This window comes from Myxocyprinus asiaticus, chromosome 42, assembly GCF_019703515.2.
Source record: "Myxocyprinus asiaticus isolate MX2 ecotype Aquarium Trade chromosome 42, UBuf_Myxa_2, whole genome shotgun sequence".
NCBI classification, from domain to species: Eukaryota; Metazoa; Chordata; class Actinopteri; order Cypriniformes; family Catostomidae; genus Myxocyprinus; species Myxocyprinus asiaticus.
This window is the reverse complement of record NC_059385.1, coordinates 6,487,179-6,509,867: the sequence shown is the minus strand read 5'-3', so window position 1 is coordinate 6,509,867 and position 22,689 is coordinate 6,487,179. Positions and strand designations below refer to the sequence as shown.

General features: G+C 39.0%; 1 protein-coding gene across 1 annotated transcript; it reads right to left on the bottom strand.

Annotated features, from left to right (window-relative positions):
- Positions 1-708: 708 nt before the first annotated feature.
- Positions 709-22,166, bottom strand: dgcr2 (DiGeorge syndrome critical region gene 2). Its single transcript, XM_051684544.1, has 11 exons — positions 21,794-22,166; positions 17,704-17,736; positions 17,112-17,234; positions 14,893-14,979; positions 12,154-12,364; positions 11,992-12,068; positions 11,412-11,594; positions 9,550-9,753; positions 7,842-7,994; positions 7,449-7,685; positions 709-5,307 (listed from the first exon to the last, which is right to left on the bottom strand). Exons 1-11 carry the CDS (start codon positions 21,852-21,854, stop codon positions 5,072-5,074), a joined length of 1,605 nt encoding a protein of 534 aa, XP_051540504.1. The 5' UTR covers positions 21,855-22,166; the 3' UTR covers positions 709-5,071.
- Between the last annotated feature and the right edge of the window lie 523 nt (positions 22,167-22,689).

The following is a 22,689-nucleotide window of genomic DNA, read 5'->3' as shown; positions in this document are numbered from 1 at the left end:
CCTTAAAAAACTAAATGGTGCCAGCAGCCCAAAAAGTTTGCACCCCAAAACTACCAAACGCAAAGAAAACAGCGGTTTAAATAGTGATCTTCATGAATGGATGTAGGATGTCATGTTTTTTTTTTTTTCCTGTGACTGCTCATTTGAGCGTGTCACTATCATTGTGCTCACCATGGTCTCGCACAATTAACATTTGTTACACGAGGAACCAGACTGACATGTGAACACTGACCATATACAGTGGACAAAGCTGTAATGATTTAAACTCATAAAAAGCCATAAAAGAAAGATAGCACAAGTGTACTTTTTAAGCAAAACATTACAAGAAAAGAAGTTTGTTCGATTTTATGTACTTTAAAATAACATATTTTAAAGTTTGGTTTGATGCAACAAAATTCAGACATTTTTAAGCTTAACCTAAGAGTCCAAATACTTTTTGGGTCACTGTATATAAGACTGTAATTCTTCTGAGACAATATACAGTATCTCATCACAACTGCGACAAGTGAAACAATAAATCCTTTATTTGGGAATGTCACAAATATGGAGGCACTGGTGCCTAATCACTCAGGGAGTGTGAATTCCCAGGAGGCTTGAGCGATGGCTTTTCCATTGGGGAACTGAGTGCTTCCTTCCATTTGGGATCCCCCCATTGCAGCAACACTTTATGCAAACGCATCTTGGCTACACAAAAGGAATCCAAACATATTTGTCCTTCATGGTACAATTTATTTGGCATTTGATTAGATGTACATCTACTTAAGAGTGAAACCAAAAATCCCTGACAAAAAAGCAGTACATGACATAAAAAAAGTCAAGAAAATTGACAAGAAAATTCATCAACCGTTGCATTCTAAATAAAACATGTTTTTTTTCCCTTGTTCCACCACAGTCTATCTAGAAGAAATTATCTACTTAAAAAAATTATTATGCAAATGTAGAAATTGGGAGGTGGGAAAGAGGAATCGGATGTGTACCGTCCTCAGTTTTTAGACAAGCGTCCGTAAGCATAGCAGAAATGAAGAGTCCAAAAGCAGAGGAGTACAACACCCTCTCTGCATGCTCAAAAAGAGTAAAACATGCAACCGTAGGTCTGCAAACCTTCAACCAATCCACACACTTACATACATTTCACACACACACTAGAAAATAAAAACTTATGTTCACAGGATTGTCTGTGCTGATGAGACTTAAAGGGATATTTCACCCCAAAATTTAAAAAGTCTATCATCACATACTCGCCCTCATGATATTTCAAACATGTATGAATTTCTACTGTGGAACATAAAAGGAGTTGTTAGGCAGAATGTTATCCTCAGTCACCATTCAATTTCATTGTATGGAAAAAAGCAATGAAAGTTCACAGTGACTGCGCCTGTTAAAGGGACAGTTCACCCAAAAATGAATATTCTCTCATCATTTCCTCACCCTCATGCCATCCCACGTGTATGACTTTCTTCTGCTGAACACAAAAGTAGGTTTTTAGAAGAATCTCTCAGCTCTGTAGGTCCATAAAATGCAAGTAAATGATGACCAAAACTTTAAAGCTCCAAAAAGCTCATTATGGCAGCATAAAAGTAATCCATAAGACTCCAGTGGTTAAATCTACATCTTCTGAAGCCATATGTTAGATGTAGGTGAAAAACAGATCAATATTTAAGTCCTTTAACCTTCTGCCAAACATCTCCTTTGTGTTCCGCAGATGAAAGTCATATGGGTTTGGAACAACATGAGGGTGAGTAAATGATGACAGAATTCACTTTCTGTGTGAACTAAATGCTAAATAAAATAACAATAAAAAAGACTGTACAGTGAAATTAAAATGATCCTAGCTGCTCGGAAATATCTCTATTGTCAGATCCTCAATTATTTTGGTGCTGGACACAGTGTCAAATGGCTAATAAATCTTTAGCAAAGTAAAAGGGATCTATCAGGCAAATTCACATTGATTTGTCTTTGTACTTTGAGCCCAACAGTGTTGGACTGTGTGCTTTTTATTTTGCCAAAATGACTTCAGCTTTGTCAGAAACACCTGATTGTCTTTTTATGGGCTTTTTGTATCAAATTTGGCATGTTCCTGTTTACAAAAAGTGTAGTGGTAATCAAAATTCTGATGTTTTAAAGCCTGTTACTCTCAGTAAGAAACAATGCACACAAGTACATACTTTTAAAACAAACTATCCTGCAAGTTCATACATAGCTTAGGTATTTCATTAATTACACGTTTCATTAACTGGAAAATACAATGTCCGTTTAGGAAATGAGCAGCCTGTTAATTTGTAAATGACTTAAAGATGAAAAAGGAACCGTTTTGCTCTTACATACTATCCATTTATAAGGTCATATGTGCAAATATACCCTCAAATTTACTTGGTGTCAAGTAACAATTGGTGTACGTGTTTGTAACTTGCATCGGAACAATACTGAGATGAGAGTACTTGACTTGTGGTTGCTGAAAATTAAAAAGGGGACCATACGCACACAACAGTCACACCAACAGACTGACCATGAATGCAAACCTCATAATTAATCTTAGCAAAATCTAGACACTTAAATCCTATAAATTCAGGAACAAGAAGAAACAGATTTTTCAAACACCGTATTTGCTTCAGCATACATTTTTAGATCTGATTAAGAGGCAAAATTTGTGGAGAATATTACGAAATCATCATCAGATTTTTAACTGAGCTGTTACATTCTGAATTCAAAAATGTAAATAAAATTAGTGCCTCACTTTTTGGGTAAATCTCATAGAGGAACTACCAGATCATATTTCATTACAAAATTCTTCCTTGAAGAAAATCAAGCCTGTTTTTAGAACGATTACAATTTTTGCATTGTGACATTTTGACAATTACAAATTACAATATCATAAGTATTCTCCTCAAATTTCTTATTACAGTAATACAAAAATAAATGTCATACTAATTTTTGTTATACAGTAATTAAAATCATCCCATCAGGAATTTGGACACTAATTATTATTATTATTATTAAAATGAGCATAAATTAGATTAAGGACAACATGTACTACAATTACACATTTAGCAGATGCTTTAATCCGAAACGACTGAAGTGGCGTTTACACCAAACACATTTTTGCATCCGCCTGTGCTGATTTTCTATAGTTTTTCTGTTAACACACACACGTTTTGCAATTTTCTCAGCGTCTAGCACACTTTTTTTTAGATGCCATATCAAGTTATAACACGACTCGAGACACCAGCGTTCTGTTCTAATTGTTGTGCTGTCTTGCTTTTTTTTTCTCACGCAAGTACGAATTTGGACTGAACGGCCCCTTGTAGTGCATTTAAGGCATATATTTAATCAGAATGCATGTTCCCTGGGAATCAAACCAGTGATCTTAACATTACTAGCACTATGCTCTTCATTGTTTGCTTAATTGTCATAGAAATGTCACAATTCAATAAATTTTAATGGTTTTAAAAATCAGCTTCAACTACTTTATACAAAATATAATTTCTCACATTTTCCTTTTTATTTTGGGCTAAATTATGACCCGTGGGACTCATGAGATTCACCCCTTTTTTGAGGTAAGCAAATATAACATCAATCACTGAGACAATACAACAAAGTCCCAAAAGAATAGCAAATGCTTCAAGGTTAATGGTGACATTCCAAAAACTTCCGCAATGGATTTGCATTGCCACGTCACAGCAGGATATTTAAAAGTCGTAGCAGAATGCTGACTGAAACAAATTTGTACCTCAATGTTTCTTCGTTTTTTAAGTTCGTGCTACTGATCCAACAGACAAAAATGTAAAAACCAGACATCACAAAAATCCAGATATGGAAACGGTATTGTTTTATAAAGTTGAGTTCCGTTTCAACTTTGCTGCATTGTCATGGTCTCTGTTGCTCATCAAGCTGGAAATCGCCAACTCTCATTGAATTCGAACAACTTTCCATCACTCTGTCACTGGAAATTACTGTACGTGTAAACGCCCCTTTACACATCTCAGAGACATATGGACAGGGCAGGTGTTAGGAATACAGGAGGGCAGGCGAAGACTGCCCAAAATAGCCTGTGAAAGGGTTTGGAGGGGTCAATTTGGACAGAGCAGTTTAAGTCAAGGAAAAATAGCTTCTTTGTGCCAGGAAAACAGTCAGTCTGTGTGCAATTTCAGTGAGAGAATGTTAGGTCTTTTTCATTACATCACTAAGGCCTAAACGTCTTTTCATCAAGCAGTTCATTCACTCAAGGTGAGGTGATTGACACATGCCAGTGTAAACCTCAGAGAGAGACAGAGACAGAGAAAGAGAGAGAGAGAGAGAGAGAGAGAGAGAACTCTATTTCCCATCCGAATGTGTATCAGAGAAAGCTTATATCAAGTTCAAGGAATAGCTCACCCAAAAATTAACATTTTGTCATCATTTATGTTGTTCTGAACATGTATGACTTTTGAACACAAAAGATATTTAGCAGAATGTTAATGGTGCTCTTTTCCATACAATGAAAGTGGATGGTAACCAGGAGATGTCAAGCTCCTAAAAGGGCAAAAAAGCACCATAAAAATTACATAAAATTAGTCCATACGACTTGTGCATTGTATTGTATTCCCAGTCTTCTTAAGCTATAAGAACATACACTTTGTGACAGGAACAGACTGAAATTTAAGTCTTTATTCACTCGAAACCATTCCTGACAGCCTCAGTCACCATTCATTTTAGTGTTTGGAAAAGAGCAGCTTGGACATTTTGCTATAAATAACTTATTTTGTGTTCCACGGAAGTCATATGGGTTTCAAAAGACATGAGAGTGAGTAAATGATGACCGCATTTTCTTTTTAGGTGAACTATCCTTTTAAGTGACGAAATGGAGAACTCAATCAAGGCCCGAAGGAAGTATTTACACAATGTGACGCTCACACTGAAAAACCAGAGGGTTACCCGATGAAAACAAACTTGAAATAGTCTTTCTTTAGTGTTTAAAGTCTTCAGTCTGAACCTCCAAAGTGTTGTCTAGTCATATAGCCTCCAGTGTCTTCATTCCTACGGAAGTGACCAGTCTCGGCATGTGTGGCTTTCTGATCTCTATATTTCTCCTTCTCTATACCACGGTGCTCAGCGACGGGCCACTGGTGCAGTCTGCGGTGGAGCTCTGTGTGATGCTGTTCTCTGATTCGCTTGGAGTGTCTGGAGACACCAGTAGGGTGCTGCTGTCGATGGAGTCCTCACGCTCTTCCAGGGGCTGTGGTGGGGCAGGAATCTGCTCGGAGAAATCCCTCTGGAGACATTCGGCCGCGGTGCTCATATGCCCGGTTGCCAGAGGAACTCCGGTCCGCCCTGCAGAGAAAAGGAATGAATGAAACAATGCTCACAAATTGGTCACTTAAACTGCAAAACCTAGTGAGCTGCCTTGCTGTCTACAATAATTTCTTGCATTCAAAATAGCTATGCGCAATAGAATAGATGCGCTTTTTTCTTCTTCGAAAAATTGGGATTTTCTCCCCAATTTGGAATGCCCAATTCCCAATGTGCCCCAAGTCCTCGTGGTGGCGTTGTGACTCGCCTCAATCCGGGTGGCGGAGGATGAATCTCAGTTGCCTCCGCATCTGAGACCGTCAATCCGCGCATCTTATCACGTGGCTTGTTGAGCGCGTTACTGCGGACACCTAGCACGTGTGGAGGCTTCACCCTATTCTCCGCGGCATCCATGCACAACTCACCACATGCCCCACCGAGAGCGAACCACATTATAGCGACCACAAGGTTACCCCATGTGACTCTACCCTCCCTAGCAACTGGGCCAATTTGGTTGCTTAGGAGACCTGGCTGGAGTCACTCAGCATGTCCTGGATTCGAACTCGTGACTCCAGCCCCGAATGAATGAGCTTTTAAAAGTTGAGCTAAGTTAAGCATGACACCGCACCTTAAAAATGCAGCGCTCATGGCATCAGAGCTGTCAGAAATGTCCGTCTAGCACATTTACAAAGACCAACAATGAAAAAACAGTGCATATAAAACTGTCATTTAATTTTTAATTAGACTGAACTTTTTAATTCATACTTGTTTTTTGACATTTTCATTGAATGGTATATAAGTAAAATTGCAGTCGAAATGACTCAGTCCACCATATATGATATTTTTTGTAGGGCTGTCATTACATTTTTAAAATCAAATAAATTTACATGATGTGCAGATTAATTTTTCTCAATTAAATCGCATATAATCAAATTAATTCCAGGGGGCCTGGGTAGCTCAGTGGTAAAATACGCTGGCTACCACGCTGGAGTTCGCTATTTCGCTAGTTCGAATCCCAGGGCGTGCTGAGTGACTCCAGCCAGGTCTCTTAAGCAACCAAATTGGCCCGGTTGCTAGGGAGGGTAGAGTCACATGGGGTAACCTCCTCGTGGTCGCTATAATGTGGTTTGTTCTTGGTGGGGCGCATGGTGAATTGAGCATGGTTGCCGCGGTGGATGGCGTGAAGCCTCCACATGCGCTATGTCTCCGTGGCAACGCGCTCCGCGCTCAACAAGCCACGTGATAAGATGCGCGGGTTGACTGTCTCAGACGCGGAGGCAACTGGGATTCGTTCTCCGCCACCCGGACTGAGGCGAATCACTATGTGACCACAAGGACTTAGAGCGCATTGGGAATTGGGCATTCCAAATTGGGAGAAAAAGGTGAAAAATCCCAAAAATTATTATAAAATATTATCATTTAGATAATTAAAATGCATTACCATTAATGTGGTAGACGAGTAAAGCATTGTTAAGACAAAAAGTGGCTTCTGAAGACAATATATTTATTTCTTATTTTGAACACAAGCCTATCATTGACCTACATCCACAGCAATCAATTCTGCAACTGAATAGATTTATTATAAGGGTTTTTCTAAGGACATGTCAGCGTACACATGCGTCAGACGAACGCTTTTAGATCATCTCACTTTGGTTGCGTCATGTCATAAACAGCATTTTTAGGTTGCTGTGTCAAGTTAAATGTAGTGTGAAACTTAGAGAACACATTTTCATCTTGTGCTGTCATAGGTGTCAATAAAGCCCAAGTGCGTTTTGTTCTTTGTACAGCTGCGTGTTGCCTATAGAGCTGGAGTTTTGCTTACTGCCCCCTACTGAAACAAGTGGTACTTCAAGCTTGAATGGCAGGAATATTCAGGATCTGGGGACATAATTGCATTAATTTGTTTAACACATTATTTTATATATAATTAATCAGACCGAATTAACACGTTAAATGGACAGCCCTAAAATAAAGATCAAGGCAGTACTTCAAGCATGAAATTGCTCAGATGGTAGGAGAATACCATATTCTTTTATTATTTGCATATTTTTTTAATGCATTATTTTTCATATGATTAATCACACTAAATAAGCATGTTAAATTGACAGCCCTAATTTTTGCAATACATTCTAAGATTCTTAAAGGCCATCTCTGGGTAAAATTGGTAATTTGTAAAAGCATACCGAGGTCCATATAGAGGATGCTGTCTGGGTTGATGGAAGCCTCATACGAAGGTGGAGGATCATCAGGGTGGTGAATATCAGGGTATTTGTAAGCAGCATAAGGGGGCGGTGGCTCCTGGAAGTGAAACGCTCCCCCCTCACCGTCATCAGAGAGGTGCAGAGGCGTCAGGCCTGTTCCAAAGGCATCCGGCCCGTAGTCAAAACCAGGAACCCTCCGACCCAGATTAAAATGATGCACTGTGAAAAATTACAAAAATTCATTCAGAAAATGGCATATTATTTTTTTTGCATGCAACTGTACAAAAAAATGGAAGAAGGATTTTCACATGCAACTGTCCAAAGAAGAGGTCGTGTCTGATGTTTGATGAATGCTATCACACTTGCAGAACTTACAGTTGCCTCCGATGAGGGTTTCGATGCGTTCTCGCCGGCGCTGTCTCAGTCTGTGCACCATGAAGAGCAACAGAGAGAGTATGAGGAAAGACGAGATGCAGCTCACGATGAGACGCATGCCACTGGCCATAGAGTCAAACAAACTGCTGCCATCTGAAAACAAAAAAACAACACAAATGAGATTTACATTTATGCATTTGGCAGATGCTTTTATACAAAGCGACTTACTGTGCCCTGATTACAGGGACAATCCCCCTGGAGCAACCTGGAGTTAAGTGTCTTGCTCAAGGACACAATGGTGGTGGCTGTGGGGATTGAACCAACAACCTTCCACTTATCAGGTCAGTGCTTTAGTCCACTACACCACCACCACTCCATATTTGATTTGTCTGTTTCTATCAGAAATTTTAAATACATTTTAAATCCTCCGTGTTCAGTTTCCTAAAATCATCGCTTTCCAAAGTATGCAGTTCTGAAGAGCATTTTTGAAAGTATCAGTTTTTGGTGGAGGAAAACGCCATTCTAGTGTGGATAAGAGGTGTGAAAGTAGCAAAATACAGTATATGCATTTTCAAACAAAATCTCAGTTGTGACTATTTTGGAACGGAATACTAGCATTCTACACAGTATATACTGTATACTGCCTACTATTTACTGTAATTATTTTTATTTATCCCCTTTTCTCCCAATATGGAATGCCCAATTCCCACTACTTAGTAGGTCCTTGTGGTGGCGCAGTTACTCACCTCAATCTGGGTGGCGGAAGACAAGTCTCAGTTGCCTCCGCTTCTGAGACAGTCAATCCACGCATCTTATCACGTGGCTCATTGTGCATGACACCGCGGAGACTCTGTATGTGGAGGCTCATGCTACTCTCCGCGATCCACGCACAACTCACCACGCGCCCCATAGAGAGCGAGAACCACTAATCGCGACCACGAGGAGGTTACCCCATGTAACTCTACCCTCCCTAGCAACCGGGCCAATCTGGTTGCTTAGGAGACCTGGCTGGAGTCACTAAGCACTCCCTGGATTCAAACAGCGTCAATACTCGCTGAGCTACCCAGGCCCCCCTGCCTACTATTTACTGTAAAAAAAAAACTTCTGAAATAAGCAGTATGTGCAACAATATATGCTTCAAAGAGTAGTACGCTTCATTGTCATCATATGACCAGTCAACGCTGCATGTTTAATTCAGTGAGTGGCGTTCAATTACTGTAATTTTCTAATCCAATTTTGCATGAAAGGTCTTAAAGAGATAGTTCACCCCAAAATGAAAGTTTTGTCACTATTATTCACCTTTATGTCATGTGAGTAAATGATGATATTTTCTTTTTTGGGGGAACTATATATCCTTTGCAAATCCAATCAAATACTCTGTAAAGAAGTTGATGTTTGGTTAATAAATTGGTTAATAGAGCTTCTGGTTTATTCATCACAATGGAAATGGATACTCAATTCAAGGTCATTGTATTGTGGGATACATTATTCTATGCATTGTGCTCTGCTACTGAACATTTAAGGCAAATGTAGTAGGTCAACTGGGTATTCCGGGCATATAGGAACTTTGCATACTGTGCACAGAATCCACACTGCAAAAATAGCAGCATGCCTTTTCAAAGATACCCTGCCATTCTACATATACAATGTGAGCGTGAGCAGCTCCACCTAGTGCTGAGGCCTGAACACTTGTGGGTAAAAACTGTACCAGGATCCAAGCAGGTGAACTTGCAACACTCTTTGGGGTCCTTGCGGAAATGCTGACAGCCCTGCGGGCGTTCACACAGGGCAGCCACACACATCTCTGGCTCGCCATCGTGGCAAGTGCAGCTCAGACAGGGGTCGTCCCCTTTAGGTGTGAAATAATAGCCTTCATTCACTACATTGTCTTTGATGTCTACACATGTTTGCCCTATTAAAGAAACAGAGGGATTGGAGATTAGTACTTAGAACAAATATCGCCTGTCTGCATTTATATACCAAGTGTACACACCAAGTATACTATATATAGTCAGTTGCTTGTAGCATGTTGCTAATACCATCTTATTTATAGCCTTTTACTTGCTAACTGTAATTTTCTGCAAATATTAAACATCCTGTGCACAAATGTATGTTAAATGTCTGCACTGTAGATTTGTGAAGTCTTTCATATTTTATCCATGGCCCTGCAATGTGTAAAAAACAACAATAAACCTGACTTTAACTATCAGTGATATGAATAACTAAGCTGGTGGAAATGGATGATACCCGATTAATTGGCTAATAGTTTTTTAAATCGATTTATAGAATTTAAAGAAAATGTCTTTCTTTACTGTGACAGGCACAAAAATAGTGGCTACAAGAGTCCAAAATTAATAAAATCCAATTTCTTGCTCAATCAAAATCCCAATATTAACCAGAAAAAAATAAATAAAATAAATAAATGGTGCATAACATGGGGGGGGGGGGGGGGGTATTTTTCCCCTTTTTCTCCCAATCTGGAATGCCCAATTCCCAATGTGCTTTTTAAGTCCTCGCGGTCGCGTAGTGATTCACCTCAGTCCAGGTGGCGGAAGACGAATCCCAGCTGCCTCCGCGTCTGAGACCATCAACCCGCGCATCTTATCACACGGCTTGTTGAGCGCGTTGCCACAGAGACATAGCGCGTGTGGAGGCTTCACGCCATCCACCGCGGCAACCGTGCTCAACTCACCACGTGCCCCCACCGAGAACGAACCGCATTATAGCAACCACGAGGAGGTTACCCCATGTGACTCTATCCTCCCTAGCAACCGGGCCAATTTGGTTGCTTAGGAGACCTGGCTGGAGTCACTCAGCACGCCCTGGAATTCAAACTAGCGAGCTAGATATCTCCAGGGGTGGTAGCCAGTGTATTTTACCACTGAGCTACCCAGGCCCCCACATGGGACTTTTAACCATCAACAAGCCAAAAACACACAAACTTTTACTTTGAAATGACAAACTTGGCTCTGTAACAATTATTTGTATTTAAGTATTTACCAAATTAAGCTTTTTAAAGCCTATATACTTCATCAGAAAAGGTTTAATGATGAATAAAATGTATGATTATTCACAAGAAATGTAGTTGGAAACACGATGTATGTGCTGACGAAACACGTTTCTTTTATAGTCGCATTTTTCTTTGCATGACCTTGCTTCAGTTTAGAACATTGATTATCTAATCAAAATAACACAATATGCATTAAAGTGAGTATAAAAATATGAATCAATATAGTCAATAATGAAAGATTTAGATACAGCATATTCCCATGTAATTGTTTTTTCTTTTCACCTCTAGAGGCCACTGTTACACTGTAGAATTTTCCCTAGCCAGCCACAAATTTTTGCCGATAACTGATAGTTCTATAAAAGCAACTATCGGCACCGATTGATTGTAAAACCGATATATTGGTCTTTCTCTACTTTGCAGTAGCATAATGAAGTCTGCCTGATTTAAACTGGGCTATCAGCAGCTATATAATCACAAATACAGCATTAAAAAATCATGAATGCATTTAAGTTTTTATACTATCAAACAATGTTCTTATGTTGACATGGCACAGAACATACTTCTTTTGCAGAGAAAAGGGAATTTTTTGTAGCAGTTTTCAGCATGCCAGCTGTGCAAGCCTCGCTCGTTCATGCTCTTGATCTGAAAGCGTTGCAGCTGAGCACAGAACACGTTGTCCTGGGTGGGATTTGCCTCGCCGAAGTTAGCCAGCCCCTCTGGAGGCAAAAACACCTGCATGGATCCTAAGAGGAACAGTCGGATAAGAGTTACAGTTTTAGGTTCTAGGTCCAAAAATCCACATGGCAGCTGGAGATTACAATTCCTAAGTAAATATATGAATGCAAATGAAGCTTAAAACCCTTCAAAAATCAGAAATGGCTTTTAGTCCATGTCTGTTAGCTATGAAGCCATCTACAGTATATGCTAGTGCACTGCTAATTTACAGTCAATTTATGGACCAAAATATTGATGACTCCAAATGGAAAAAGAAAAAAAGAACAAGCCCTTTGATACGTCCCACCCAAACTTCCCATTTCAATATAAAATACATCAACACAGGAAAGAATACTGCACTCATCATTTAATGGGTCTTAAACAAAATAGTTATTTGTAAGTACATGCATCTGTGACAAAACCAACCTTTGTACGCCACTTCCCAACGGCCTTCCAGAGAATGATTCCGGCTAGTAATCACATACTGATATCCCACCCAGAACCTGCAATGACAAAGTACATCCACGGCGTGAGAACACAAAACATTCAACTGCAAAGTACAATCTTTTCCTCAGAAGACAGACTCACTTGCACTGGTCCTTTCGTTCGCACACTTTCTCGTCAAAATCCACCTCGATCTTGAGGATGAACTGCAGCTCCTCGTTGGTGCCGAACGTAGCGAGGGAGCCATTGACTTTCTGGCAGGTTTCCACTGCCTGCCAGTAGTTTTCGCTCCTCAGGTACACTTTATAACAGCTTGCTGTTTTTTCATAATGGTGCCATCCACTCGGACACTTCACTGTGTGTGGAAGGGGGAATTTTATTTAATATAAAAACAAGATTTTAAGCAACATGTTTTCATTGAATTCTTTTTCCTCCCAGGGATCTGGGAAAGAGTTTGAATCAGTATTGCCTTAGTACAAACTGCAAAAATATCAGCACAATTTTTCAGTGGTCTTGGGCTTTCCCAAAAAAATTTTTTTCAATTATGCATGCAATACTGTTGATATTAGGTGAACGTTTGCTTGCTTATTGTTGGAGCCAAATTGAAATTTCTATTGATTTAAGGAATTATGTATTATTTGCTGAGTGATGATGATGATTATACTTTGTGACAATTGTTGAAAAGTAATATGTATACTGATTTATATTGTTTATTTAAAACTTTAATTTAAATTGTATTGTTCTTGAAAGGAACATGGTGGTTATTTTGGACACACCTCCTTTTGTTTTCAGGTGAGCAGGTAGCCACCTCCTACCTTTGTCTTAAAACAAGCACGGCATGGTAGCCAGCCAAGTGTGCAGCCATACGGTTTTTGACCGCATTTCATTTGAATTTAAATCAAATTTGTTTCCTTTTGATCGTATCATATTACCACATGTCTACATGAATGCTGGTAACATAAACTGAACTTTTTTGATTTTGTTGCTTGAAGAAATAAACTACAAAAAAAGGAATATCTTTGGATTGTTGGAGTGTTGGATTGAATGTGGAAATGAAAGAGAGTCAACCATAGGAGAACACCTCAAACCTACAAGTGTGAATTGTTTGTCGCTCTTACACTAATTAAATGTTAATGTATAACACTTATAAAGTGTGATAAATTCAAAACATAACTTTATACAGTATAAGCTATATGTTTTAGGCCATTGATTTTGCTATGTTTGCGCCTCTCAAACACACTGGAATGGTGTTTTCCTCCACTGAAAACAAAAACTTTTGAAAACGCTCTCTAATGCCACATACTTTGGAACACTTCGGATGGCATTAAAAAAATTAAAACAGAGTTTTCAAACTCAAAGTGGAATAATGTGGACGTAGCCTTAAAGGGGATATTTATACTTGGTCCATTTTTTTTTTTTTTACTCTTTTACTAGGGCTGTCAATTGATTCAAGTTTTTATTATATGACATGAGTTAATCACATACATTATTTGCTAAGAAAGGCATTATGGCCTAAGGCATAAGATAATTCATATAAATAATGCATAATAATTCAAATATTTATAAATATAATATGTCGGGCCTTTAATAAATATATAATACAGATTGAAATTCAGTTTTAAATAAATTGCATTTTTGTGGCAGATGAATACAAATTGATTAGACAATACAAAAAGTGGCTTAAGAACTCAATATATTGTTTGTTTTATTCTCATATCAGCTGACAGTCACGTTTTGCAATGAGTTCATCATTGTGCCCAGTTCTCAGTATGCGTTCTTTCTGTGCTATTTTTAATTGTCACTCTACATACAAGTGTGTGCCTCAGACGCATGCATTTGTAGCATCTCACTGGTATTCAATGTAATAAATGCCACATTTTTAGGATGCTGTGTCAAGTTAAAGTAGTGAAAAAACTTTGAAAATTGCATCTCAAGATTAATGTATTCTGTTGTGCCTCCTCTAAGTAAGCTGTTCTTATTCTGTGGCTGCGCTGCTTGAGGTTTTTTGAGGCGTGTTGCCAGCTATTGATGCGGCTTGGAAAAACAGATGAACTTCAAGCTTGAATTATCGTGTGGTCGGAAAATACGTACTTTTATTATGGAATTTATATACGCGTCAGGGGGCATGATTGATTGCATAAATTTTTTTTAACAAGTTGCTATTTTTTTTTTATATAATTAATCACACTAAATTAACACATTAAATCGAAAGCCCTTGTTTTTACTGATCGGACGGCTATCCGATCGTGAAAAGACCAAATGCACATGCCCTCCAAGACAGATTTGAGACAGAAATCCTATCACCTCCAGAGGTGGTTTGAGGCGCATTCCAGATGAAACACAGTCAAGTGTAACTGTAAACTTTACTCCACCCAAACAGCGCTACGTTAGCACAGGGAAAATGCGAAACATAACAGCTGAGTATTTGCATAGGCCTTGCTTCGTGCAATAAATAGTAACACATTAAGAAATGTAAGCACGTTGCAGGACAGGCAGAACTTTTTGCTTCATTTATTTGATGCCGATTGCAACTAAACACTGACAGTAAGCGCAGCTCACGCACATGGATATATCTTACCTACGACAAGCCCAGAAGGGAAAAATACACAAACGTGTACTGGGCAAAGTCACTTGGAATCAAATAATAAATCGTCTTTGAAAATCGCTGCCCGGCATGAGCATAATCACACAAGAAAACTAACTGGTTTTTTGCATATAACGTGGGAATTGAAGATCAGATTGATACCTGTTTGGTGGAGACACTTTTATATGGCCAAGTGTGAATGGAATCTCTTTATTCAATCAAACAGCAATCCGATCAGTAAAAATGCATGAAGTGACCAAGTATAAATACCCCCAAAGAGATATATATATGGAACTTACTGTTGAAGCGCACTGGCTGAGCGACACCCATAACATCCTCCACCGGCTCAAACCCATTACTGAAACGATACCTCTCCTCTTTAATTGCTGCAAGAGAGCAAAAAAATAAAAAATAAATAAATAGAAAAAAAAAATAAAATAAAATATACATATTTATTATGAGAACGCAGCTTTCTGGAGAACATTTCAATTCGTACCAGACCAAAATATTAGACTAAACCTTAAATCATCTGTGAACATGATCTATTACAAACATATTTGTCTTGCACAGTGCCCATCGACAAGATGATATAGTGCATGCTGTGTAAGTTAGACAATATGATTCCAAGGAAATCCTTTATTTTTATAGGACAGTTAAGAGAGACATGAGGTTAAATGAAAGGGGGGGGTTTGATTGGGACATGACCCAGGCTGGACTCGAACCTGGGTCCCTGTGAGCCAATGGCTCTTACACATGTCATGATCACCACCTATGAGCCACGGCTTATAAAAACAAGGAAATTCACACAGATTAAATAAAGGCCAAAACAATCACGCCTAACAACTAGACACAGCCTCAAAATAAACCGAAATATTCCAGTCTAAAAAATTCAGAACAACAGCCTCTCTCTTTATCTTTCAATAAACATGATTTAGAACAAGTTATTTTCTATTCGGTTCATGTGCTTTGTGTGAGGCAGATCACACTGTGCTTGTAGGTGCAAGACAGATGTCACATGCTCAGTAAATCCGCTCTGTAATTCCTGTTATCCTGTCCAGGAATCAGAGTCAGACACTGAGCACTATGTCTCATTTCGGGGTTAAGACATGGAAACAACAGCACACCCTACACATGCAAAACAAACAAAAATCCTGAATGCCAAGTAGGACTGAGCGGTATGATGGTCGAAATAAGTCAAGCAGTAGAGAGTTTATACTGTAGTGGGAATATCTGCAGATATAAGAAAGATTTGTAACTAGGGCTGGGTACTGATATAGGTTTCCTGATTCCATTAGATTCTGATTCACAAGCTCTCGATACAATTCCGAATCAGATTACGATTCAATATCGATTCATATGGGTATATTTCAGTTAGAATGTCCCATTTGCTTACATAAGAAATAATTGTTTTTTTTTGTTGTTTTTTTTTTGAACAGCTAATGCTGATAATTATACAGGGGACCTTCTAACTAGGTACATTACTAAAATATGAATTTTACCAATTTTCATCATTTCGGTCACATTTTAGCTTTCATGTATTCAATCAATAAATACCATATGATATTTCATATATTACTTTTAGTTACATTTTTATTGTTTAATTGCATAATTGGTACTATTTACAAGTATTTATATTGATCTGTTGAACACATGCTAAAACCGGTACTGTGTCTTCAACAAAACCTGCATTTCTGTAAAGAGCGCCTTTAAATGAGCGTATGTTAACAAGAGGGACTTGAACAGCTTAATATCATCTGTGCTATGCATGATTGGAATTACATGTTTATTTTTTGTTGTTTTTGATCAACAATTGACTGTAGAGAACAGAAAGTGTATTAAAAGAGACATTATTCAATGACAAATGGGTTATGTGGATCTCGTCTTTGGACACACACGGAACAACTTTTACTCTCAAAAGGAAGTGAAAGGATCTCGCTGCTGAATACTCCACCACTATAGTACACAATTACTGGTGAGTGAAATCTAAACATTTACCAGCCAGCTGCCAAATATATAAATTTTAGTTGCATAGTGCGAAATTTGGTTGCAAATGCGAGTGATTTCCTCACATTGTAGTGGAGCGTTGCGCACAGAGTGAAAGATCGACCTTGGAATTTAAGAATCGAGATCATTCAAATGAAGACAGCGATGCATCACAAAATCAATATTTTTACCCACCCCTATTTGTAATATAAAAAAAATCCACAAGTCAGCTTTAATTTATGAAACCATTTTTTTATTTTTTATTATTATAGCAAAAATAACTATATCTTTATATATACTCTTACCATGATATAAAATTATTTTATTCATAGCACCTACCCTAGAGCCAGGATTGAACATGCTTGTCGAGCACATTTGCAATATGACAAAACAAAACTGAGGCTGAAAGTCAAACTGTTCCCCTTGTGGATAGAAGCATAAGTGTGCTTATTTAAAATGGTTATTGCACTAGAATGTTGCGGAAAGAAGCCAGGAAGAGGGCTCTCTTTGTGTGTGTGTATGTGTGTGTACTTACTAGGACAATCTATCTCATCGCTTTTGTCCTCGCAGGCCGTCCAACCATCACACTGCCAGGACAGAGGGATGCACTGCATTTTTCCACTCCGGCAAGCAAACTGGCCCGAACTGCAGCGCAGCTCTAATATACAGCATTAAAAACAAAATTAATCTAAGAGACAACCTGCTTCATCAGAACCCCCATTAGCCTATGTGTGATTACAAGTAAACATTATTTATTATGCAACAGGAAAATTCTCTTTAGTGCTGTTTGCAAGCGGCAATGACATATTTAAATGGAACACTAAGTTCCAAAGATGTGTCAAAAACTGTGCAGGTACAAAGTCCCAAACTAAAACAGTACAAAACAATCTCAAAAAACGCACAAATAATAATTTTCAAACAAAAATTTCCAAAAACTCAAGCCATTGGTCATAAAACAGATAGTCCTGCCCCAATTTGGTTGAGCCAGTATTGCTCAGGCCAGTTGGGAAACATTGCTCAGACAGAGCAATGTTTTGCTAGTGCCACAAGAACGTATTGTAACATAAAAAAGGACATTTCCCCTTTGAGATAAATAGTGAGAATTCTAATGCAGGAATGCCACTTACCTGACAACAGTCTGGCCAGAGCAAGCCGTGGACCTGCGGGGGGCAAGACAGCTTTAGTGATTTAAATGGGCTGATTTCAGCAATTCAGCATTATCAAGCAAAACACAACATAGTATAGAAACTTCTGCAATAACAAACCAAGACCAGCAAGGTCTTAAGCATTTATATAGATTTTTTTACCAAGCTATTAAAGCTTTCTTAAAAAACAATGCATATTAACAATTGTACATCAACAATGTAGTTTAAAATTTTAATATCACCCTGTTAGCTTGTGTTATTTTAGAAGGCTCCGAAGTATTCATGATATATGTATGGTTAAAAAAGGTTCTCTTCATAATTTCTGAGAGACAAACTGTGAGACAGCCTTCTAATTTGATCTCATAAATAAAATTATTTCTGTTTTCTGTTAGCAAACACTCCCGTTACAGCACAACCTGACCCCTCAAGCCAATAAACATTATCTTGAGAATCTAACAAAGTGATTACATTTTTTCAAAGGCCTTTTTGGGAGGCGCAGACATTCAGATCAGTCACTTACAAATATCAGCCAGGACCTCTCTGACCCATGAGTCTAAAGTTATACCAACACACAAACACCTGAACAATTAATATGTTTTGAGAAGAGCAGTTTGTTCTCTTCTGTGGATTATCAAGGCCAGATTTGCAGCACATTAACTGCTAAAGCCAGTAAGACCCTTTTGACATGTGAACACCTGTTCAGATGGTAAAACCCCTCTTGTCCATGTGTCTGTGTTCCACTTATCACCTATGACCAAACAGTGGCCATATACACCGATCAGCCACAACATTAAAACCACCTGCCTAATATTGTGTAGGTCCCTCTCGTGCTGACAAAACAGCACCAACCCGCATCTCAGAATAGCATTCTGAGATTATATTCTTCTCATCACAATTGTACAGAGAGGTTATCTGAGTTACCGTAGACTTTGTCAGTTCGAACCAGTCTGGCCATTCTCTGTTGACCTCTCTCATCAACAAGGCATTTCCATCCACAGAACTGCCGCTCACTGGATGTTTTTTGTTTTCTGGCACCATTCGGAGAAAATTCTAGAGACTGTTGTGTGTGAAAATCCCAGGAGATCAGCAGTTACAGAAATACTCAAACCAGCCTGTCTGGCACCAACAATCATGCCACGGTCCAAATCACGGAGATCAAATTTTCCCCCATTCTGATGGTTGATGTGAACATTAACTGAAGCTCCTGACCCGTATCTGCATGATTTTATGTACTGCATTGCTGCCACATGATTGGCTGATTAGATAATTGCATGGATGGTTGTTGGTGCCAGATGGGCCGGTTTGAGTATTTTTGTAACTGCTGAACTCCTGGGATTTTCACACACAGCAGTCTCTAGAATTTACTCCGAATGGTGGCAAAAACAACAAACATCCAGTGAGCGGCAGTTCTGGAAATGCCTTGTTGATGAGAGAGGTCAACAGAGAATGGCCAGACTGGTTTGAAATAAATTACTAATTTGGTACTAGAAAATCACTTGCCATTATATCAAACACTGCTGAAAGATATCTGGTTTGTTAAATGAAGCTTAACATTGTCTTTCTGTTTGCTATTGAGTTGCCAAAGTATGCAATAGACTGGCATGTCTTAAGGTCAATATTAGTTCAAAAATGGCAAAAAAGAAACAGCTTTCTCTAGAAACTCATCAGTCAATCATTGTTTTGAGGAATGAAGGCTATACATTGCTTGAAATTGCTAAAAAAACCTGAAGATTTTATACAAAGGTGTACACTACAGTCTTCAAAGACAAAGGACAACTGGCTCTAACAAGGACAGAAAGAGATGTGGAAGGCCAAGATGTACATCAGAGTCTCTAGTTTGAGATATAGACGCCTCACATGTCCTCAGCTGACAGCTTCATTGAATTCTACCCACTCAACACCAGTTTCATGTACAACAGTAAAGAGAAGACTCAGGGGTGCAGGCCTTATGGGAAGAATTGCAAAGAAAAAGCCACTTTTGAAACAGAAAATCAAAAAGAAAAGGTTAGAGTGGGCAAAGAAACACAGACATTGGACAACAGATAATTGGAAAAGAGTGTTATGGATCTTAACCCCATTGAGCTTTTGTGGGATCAGCTAGACTGTAAGGTGCGTGAGAAGTGCCCGACAAGACAGCCACATCTATGGCAAGTGCTACAGGGAGCGTGGGGTGAAATGTCACCTGAGTATCTGGACAAACTGACACCTAGAATGCCAAGGATCTGTGAAGCTGTCATTGCTGCACATGAAGTAGTTTAAGCAGTTCTGCAATTTTTTTTCAAATTGTAATAGTAATTTTTCACGTTATTAATGCCCTGACTATACATTGTGATCAGCTGAATGCCACTTTGGTGAATAAAAGTACCATTTTCTTTCCATAAGAACAGAATCTGTACATTATTCCAAAATTTTGGCTGCCAGTGTACACACACACACACACACACACAAAACCCTTAATTTGGTGAATATATAGGCTGTAAAAAGCATAATTTGGTAAATACTTGAGTGTAACACAGCCATCATTTCAAAATAAGAGTCAATTGTGTGTTTTGGGCTTGTTTTTATTTATAAGTCACGTTATGCACCAAATCTTCTTTATTATTATTATTATTTTTTAAGAATAAACTTTTTCAAATCGGTTATCGGCTATTTCCACCACCTTAGTTATCAGTATCTGCTATCGGTCGACCTGTAATTATAATTCAATTTTAAAAATGCCATTTAAATCGGGGGCCTGGGTAGCTCAGCAAGTAAAGGCGCTGAGTCGCAACTTCGAATCCAGGGTGTGCTGAGTGACTCCAGTCAGGCTTCCTAAGCAACCAATTGGCCCGGTTGCTAGGGTGGGTAGAGTCACGTTGGGTTAACCTCCTCGTGGTCACTATAATGTGGCTCTCGCTGGGGCATGTGGTGAGTTGTATGTGGATGCCGCGGAGAATAGCGTGAGCCTCCACATGCGCTAGGTCTCTGCGGTAATGCGCTCAACAAGCCACGTAATAAGATGCGTGGATTGACTGTCTCAGACGTGGAGGCAACTGAGATTCGTCCTCCGCCACCCGGATTGAGGCGAGTCACTACGCCGCCACCACGAGGACTTAGAGCGCACTGGGAATTGGGCATTCCAAATTGGGGAGAAAAAGAAAAAAAGCCATTTAAAACAAGGAGTTTAACATGTCAGACCGCAAAATTCTGCTGCCACACTGAAAGATACTTCAAAATATTACTATTTTGACAGGTTATTTCCAACAGTTAGACTGTCATGTGCACAAAAATATACAAAAAAAAAAAAAAATATACAAATCAGTCAAATTTAATTCATGCATATTAATCCTGAAAATCTCTCTTTCTGTCAGAGTCATAATGGATACTGTGTTGCATTCTATGCAAATGCAACGTGGAGACCACCAGAACGGGCCCCCAAACCACATCAACAAATACAGCACATAACCTAAGGTTGCACTGCCAAATTAAAGACAGAAAGCACATAGGGCCAGCCGCTAACCTAAATAACTTGATCCACTGGGTCGCCTTATATCAATAGGATTAATAAACCTCTCATCAAACGGGGAGACGTCAGATCAGACACCAACAGACAATCCCCTCGCCGCCTAGATGATATTTCCCATTCGTATCATTTAGATTCGATCTGTCTGCTCCAGTATCGAGCTGTGGCTTACTAAAAACACTCACGGTGAAATGCAATATCTCATGGAAACGTGTGGCATGCCATTAAAATGCCTAAAAGCTTGAAAATGTAATGCACAGTTTAACTGGAGGATAAATAATAACATTGAAGTGGTTAAAGGCCCAAACGGCCTGCGCGAGCTCAGCAGTTCGTGCATCGCGTGCCATTTCTCTTAATCGAGCGATACAACATGATACAATTGTATCAATTATCTGCCCAGATCAAAGACATTCGCCGGAGGATCAGACAGAAACGCCGCCTGGTTATTCTACCTTTATAACCAAATATAACCCCATTTGCAAGCCTTAAACCATTCCAGGCGTTTTAAACTGCAGCAAAACACATACTTTCTACATAGAAAATCGATGTATTAATGCAACACCTTTTTACCTGTTAATGTAAGAAAAAAGAGGAGAAGCACAAAACCACCGCTGTCAGCTTTCGGCAACATTTATCCTCCATTCATAGTAGCTTACACCGGAGAAAACGTACACAGAGAAAACGCATTTATGGCACCAGCCCCAGTGTTAAAAAAGTAATCCAACCGCGCACTGTTTTGGGTGGTGTGTATATTCCGTCGATGATAAATATGTTTTAATATTCAGATGTTTTTATTTCAGGTTGCTATGGTCTAGATATAGTGTCATCTATGGTTGTTTCCTCTGGCTCGGTCAACGGGTTTAGGACGGATAAAAAACAAGATGGCTCCTCCGCCGTCCCATCAAAACAATCCCGACCATGTTCAGATGAGGGGAGGGAGGAGGCGCTTCAATAAACTCCCTCATTTTTAATACACAGTAACAACATCCCAACTAAAAATGTGGGTTACCAAAACGTTCTGGGAACGTTAGTCTTTGGTTCACAGGACTTTGCCAGAACAGAGCTTTAAAGAAATGTTCCGGGTTACAAATTAAACTCGATTGTCAGAAATCGTGGCATAATGCTTATTACCACAAAAATAATTTTGACTCGTTGCTCGTAAAAGAAAAAAAAAAAAAGCATAAATTTCGGTTACAGAGTCACTTATAAAGTGAATGGGGCCAGCCCATTATCGCTAAAATACACCGTTTCAAAAGTAGAGCCACAGGGTTGCCACCCGTCCCATATCGAATCAATACGGGACGCGATTTGTCCCGTATTTAAGCTGGTCAGATGGCGTCACGGTGAAATCCAGATCGCTAAGTTAACATTGATATAAGTTGGAAAATGTGCCTATGGTGGGTAAAGGACCCTCCGAAAAGTCCACAAATGGTGCTAAAACTGTGGATTTATTTCTATATAAATGT